Source organism: Acanthisitta chloris, unplaced genomic scaffold (assembly GCF_000695815.1).
Source record: "Acanthisitta chloris isolate BGI_N310 unplaced genomic scaffold, ASM69581v1 scaffold40034, whole genome shotgun sequence".
NCBI lineage: Eukaryota > Metazoa > Chordata > Aves > Passeriformes > Acanthisittidae > Acanthisitta > Acanthisitta chloris.
The window spans coordinates 4,600-9,743 of NW_008669428.1; the positions used below are offsets into that span (position 1 = coordinate 4,600).

Consider the following 5,144-nt stretch of genomic DNA (forward strand, 5'->3'; position numbering starts at 1 on the left):
CAGCTTCCTAACTTGCTAATTTTGTGCAACAACTTGAAATTCTAAGAGGGAGGCAACTGAAATGAAAATATCCTGATAGGAAATCCATGCTGTTTAGGTCACATCAGAGCATGGGTGGGAAGGGTGGAGTTCACAGGGACCTGAGTGTGAATAGGGTAGCTGGCAGCCTCTCTTCTGGCAGCTCCAAGTGGTGAAACAGTGTCTCCTGCCCATGTGCCCTTCTTTTCCCATGCGCCAGGGTCAGCTTTTGCCCACCTCTGTCCCCTTCCCTTGTTCCTGCATCCAGACCAAAGGATCTTTGCCACACCGGCTGGTGTACAAGGAAGTCAGCTGTCTGTGCCAACAGCTTGGTGATGCAATCTCCACAGCAGTCATTGGTTGTACTCAAACGACTTACGTCATAGCAGGTGAGGAATGGAAAGGCTTGTGCAGGCATCTCTGTGTGCCTCCCTTCTGTACCTGTGGCTTCTCTCAAGTTCAAAGAGGAAAGCACCATCTGGCCAGGCCCTTCTTTCTACCCCACCTCACCACAAGTACTCACTGGAGGATGACTCATAGAGCCCTGTCCCACCTGACTTTAGCTCTTGCAAACAGCTCCTGTAGAACACTGGCCCAATTCCTAGCGCTGCTTGCAGTTCAGAAATATTTCCTGATAGCCATCCTCAGTTCTTTCTAAACAAACCCAGTGAATCCTCCTTCCATCACATTGTTCCACCTGATCCACCCCTCCATTTGCTTTCTCTTTGCCTTTTGCACATTCCTGAGGGACTGCTGTCTCCGCTGTGATCTTTCTTTGCTACTTGGAGTTTCTTCCTTTCCTTTTGAGGCTGAAGGTCCTGTTGTTCTCTAAGCAGTGATGTTATTCAGCAATATTAGCCCCACATATGTGGTTTACTTACTTGTCCAGACAGTTTTTTCCACGTGATGGATGATGATGAGCAAATTGATGGCTGTGACCAAAGCAGAAGAAAGCAGTCAAGCTGCAAAATTATCTGTGGAGCCAGAAGAAAATCATGGTGAGGCAAAGGAAAAAGAATAAGACCCACCACACCCATATTCACTTAGCTCAATCCAGTCTCCTCAGTGCTCCTTGCTACCTGATGAAGAGAGCTTCCAGGAGAGCATGAGGCCAACACCACTGAGGGTGTTGGGATATCTTCCAAGAATGCTACTGTTATGCGACTGAGGTGGGACCCATGTCTCCTTGGGAGTAAAACTTCCCCTGTTCTGTCCCCACTCCCCAGAGCAGCTGCAGAGGAACCTTTGGCTGTGGCAGCAGCAAAATGACACCCTGCAGCAGTGCCAAGAATCCTCCCAGCCTGACAGTGGGAAGGATGGGAAGTGCTGCCGGGATGGCAGGGTGGGACAAGAAATCACATTCACCAGAAGAAGCTGGAATTTCACCCCTGCTTGACCTTAATAAACCTTCTGAATTTCCTCCTTCTGCCAAGTTTGCTGTGTGCTGGATACAAGCTCTGCCTGTCATGGAGCTCTGCAGTTTGGGCTGGAGGTGGTGGAGGCTGCACGAGCCATCTGACCACAGACTCACTAGCAGGGCAGCATTTGTTTCATTTAACTTTGCAGACACTGCAGAATAGCACAGAAGCAGCAAAGCTGTGGGGTTTAATATGAATCCAGCACTGCTGGTGTTTAGGAGAAAGTCATAGAGGAGGGTGACAGAAGAAGAGGAGAGAAAGGGAGGAATGGGGAGAGTACAGGTGAAGGGGGAATATAAATGAGAACTGTGTGGGTCTGGGTGGGATCCATTCACAGGGATAGAAAGGGGTGGTGGGAAGGCAGGGCAAAGCGAGGGGCTAGAAGCAGAGGGCATGAGGGAGGTGGGAAACAGTCTTCTGGCAGAGCATCCATGTTTTGGCCAGAGCCTTCTCCCCATCCCAGCAGTGTCACGCTCTCCAGAACAGGGGTGAGCATCACTCGGCTCTGTTGAACTCCAGCCCCACAGAAGCTTTCTCCAGCAGCTTTCTGCATCATCAGGCTGCCAGAAGCCCAGGAAAACATCATCTAAGCAAGGACTTTGATCAGTCTAGCGCACATGGGAGGGAGTTAACCAGTGGGATTTGTTTTGTTGCAGAGCTGTGATTTGCCATGGTGCTGGGGAGAGCCAGGTCTGAGCACTTGATTGACCTCATGCAACTCCTGTTCTGTCATGTAGTTGTGACATGAGTGGAGAGGGCAGGGGCACCAAGTGGGATACTGAGCTTTCCCCAGTGTGCCAAGTCCATGTGCTGCATGTGACAGTTTTGTTGTAGGGACACAAGGTGTGTGATGTCACATGACTTGCAGGACAGGAGACCCTGAGCCTTAGTCCTGTGGCCTGGGAGATTTTGGTGATGCTGTAGGACAAGACTCAGAAAAAGCTCTAGAAAGGGGCTAGAGAGCCAAGAAAGAAATCTCCCTTAGCATCACACTTTTTGACCACATCTGAGGGGTTTTGCTTTCCTCCAGGATCATCAGGCTGATACCTTATCCCCACTGAGATGGTTTTATGTTGGCAGTAAGAGATGAACTTGCTCATTCAGACCCATTAAACTGAGCTCAGGTCCACAAGAGCTCCTCAGCCACTTCCTCCATAATTCTGTAGCTAGCCTTGAGAGCTGCCACTATCCCAGCATAGCATTCACAGTAAACTTTGAGTGATTGCCAGAGCCCCCCTTTTCCTTAATTATATACAGCATTTAATTAGTGCTGTGTGGATCCTGCATTTATAACTTAATGTGAGGCAGATCTCCACCCATAATTCCTTAAGAGCAGGTGGAGAGCTTGGCAAAATGTATTTAGGGAAAGCAGAGACATCATGGGACACCCAGACTTCCACACTGAAGCTGGGAAACAATTATAGATCAGCATGGCACCAGTAGGTTTCAGAGTGAACACCTCTGCCCTGAATAAGGTAGATTATTCTCCTTCCACAGCAGTTCATTTTCCTACATCCCATTGCCCACAGCTAGCATGTGCATGGAGATATTCCTGCCAGCAAAGCCCTATGGGCTGACTTTCCAGGAGCGGATGCAAGGACTGGGTGCTATGGCAGACTCTGTAGCCTGGGAATCTGGAGGGACTGCACTCCTCTATTTCTAGCTGATTAAAAGTGAGAGAGCTCATGCTGGGGAGCCCCAGCTGGCAGAGAGAAGCCATTTACTGCTGATCATTGGGAGCCAATTGCCAGCATGAGGCTGCGTCAAATGTAAAGTTGTGGGAGGCTACGCAGCCCCAGCAGTGGTGTCCTGAGCCTTGCATGGGCTGCAGAATCTGCTGGTGTCCTCACTTGTCCCCGTGGATGGCACTGGAGGTTGTGTCAAAAGTAAAGGGGTTTTGGCCCCAGTTGTGCCCTTTGACACTGTCAGTGCTGCAGGCATTGTGTGGCAGGGCTGGGGGACATCAGGCAGCTTGCAGAGCTGTGATGTGTATGAGTAGAGACATGACTTTCTTGTTTCCCTTCTCTTTCTATTTGCTCCTTTTGTTTGCGTAAATCTTTCCTCATTGCTTTGTTCTGCCTACTCTTAAAATCCCAGGTGACATGGTATTTCTAACCCTCACTGAAGCTGCTATTACGTCTCACCAGAGCTCAGCTCCAAGGACATCCCTTTTTCTGTGTGAAGGCCAAGCTGAAGAGCTGTTCTGGGAATTTAATTTTCTTTTTCCATTCAAGTGGCTGATGTCGCTTTCTAGACTTTGAACCTCCCTTGCCTCCTATCCTTGTTTCTGACTTTTCCACCTCCCTTCCCTTGTGGTGGCTGCCACTCCTCTACAGCTGATGACTTTCAGAAAAGCGTCCAGTGTGCCTTGCCCACATAACCAGGGACAGCAAGTCCTGCAGCCACTCTTTGCGTGTGATGCTGTGGCTGGTGTCCAGCTCACAGGGCCTCAAGCAACCTCTGGGCAACACAAATGTATACACCATTTCTAAGGGTGAAGAATCACTCCACAGCCCTAAGCATTGGTGAGAGAAGGGAACAATAGCTGGCAACAGTGATGTGGCACAGCTGGATGCCACCTGCTCTTGCCCACTTGGAGCTGTGCTGTTGCTCACCCCTGATCCTGCTCCTCCTGGTCCCAGCTTGCAAAAGGAACAGATCAGGTCAGGACTGACTCCTGCACATTGGGGTGAAGCATAAATAAAACAGGACAGAGAGGACAGGGAAGACCTGGGGGAGCAGGTGCATTTAGCAGGGCAAGTGGCTGCAGGCTCTGGATCCCTTCCCTATGTTCTGTCAGGTGCTAAGTCCCAATTTTGGGGAGCACGTGAGCAAGAAAGGCAGGTGCTGGAGTCAGGAAGGAATTCCTGTCTGCCCAGGAACGGGTACATGCTCCAACTGGTTTCTCAGCTCAAAAGCTGAGATGAAGCAAAGATGTCACATCCTTGATATAGAGTCAGGTTTAATTAAAGCTGAAGGAGAATTAATTGCTGCTTTCCACGTAGTCTCCCGTCCAGATTGACTAGTATTCTGCAGTCTCTGCTCACAGCTTCTTGCTTTAATTAATGACTCCTTGTCTGTATTTTTTTTCCTACTTGTCATCACTCAGGCTGACAGCTCATCTTTAACCCTGCAGAGGCTGGTTTGTCACATCAGCTGAGTGCAGACATTCCAGGAGCTGCAACAGGGCAGAGGAAATGGAAGAGGTGTGAGCAGGTTGGGGTTTTGCAGCTAGGAGTGAGCACCAGTTTCTCTCTGTGCAGCAAGTTAGTCCTGCCAGCTGTGTGCTGCTTCTGGTGGCTGGCATCTCCCTGGCATGTGTGACATGGGCCAAACACTGCTGGGAGGTGTCAGACCTGAGTGCTAAGAAGCTCATCCTGCTGACAACCCTGTGTGTAAATCTGGCAGCCCTGGGGTGGAAATTCTGGTTAGTTGCTTTTGGTTTTAGCTGCTGGTTCTTAATCCACAATCAGCCTTAGCAGGTTGCCAGCTGATTATTTTAATTCTTCCAACGATCATGTGCTCTCTTCCCCGCTCAGAGCTTTCAGAAAAACACCCAGAGGAATGCTGTTTGCAGTGCCTATTTTATCAAGGTCCTAATCCAAACTTGTTGACTCTTCTACCTAGCTGCTCCATGGGCCCTGAGCAGTCCAGGGCTGCTCTCCCATGCTGGCCAGTCACAGTGCATGAAGAGGACATCTTTCTGTA

General features: G+C 49.7%; 1 protein-coding gene across 1 annotated transcript in view; it reads left to right on the forward strand.

Moving 5' to 3' along the window:
* The window catches only part of LOC103800912 (galanin receptor type 2-like), a 4,462-nt gene extending 2,067 nt beyond the window's left edge, over positions 1 to 2,395 (forward strand). Inside the window, exon 3 of the mRNA XM_009073304.1 lies at positions 2,352 to 2,395. Coding sequence (XP_009071552.1) covers positions 2,352 to 2,395 — 44 coding nt within the window. The remainder of the gene's footprint in view (positions 1 to 2,351) is intronic.
* Positions 2,396 to 5,144: the final 2,749 nt, after the last annotated feature.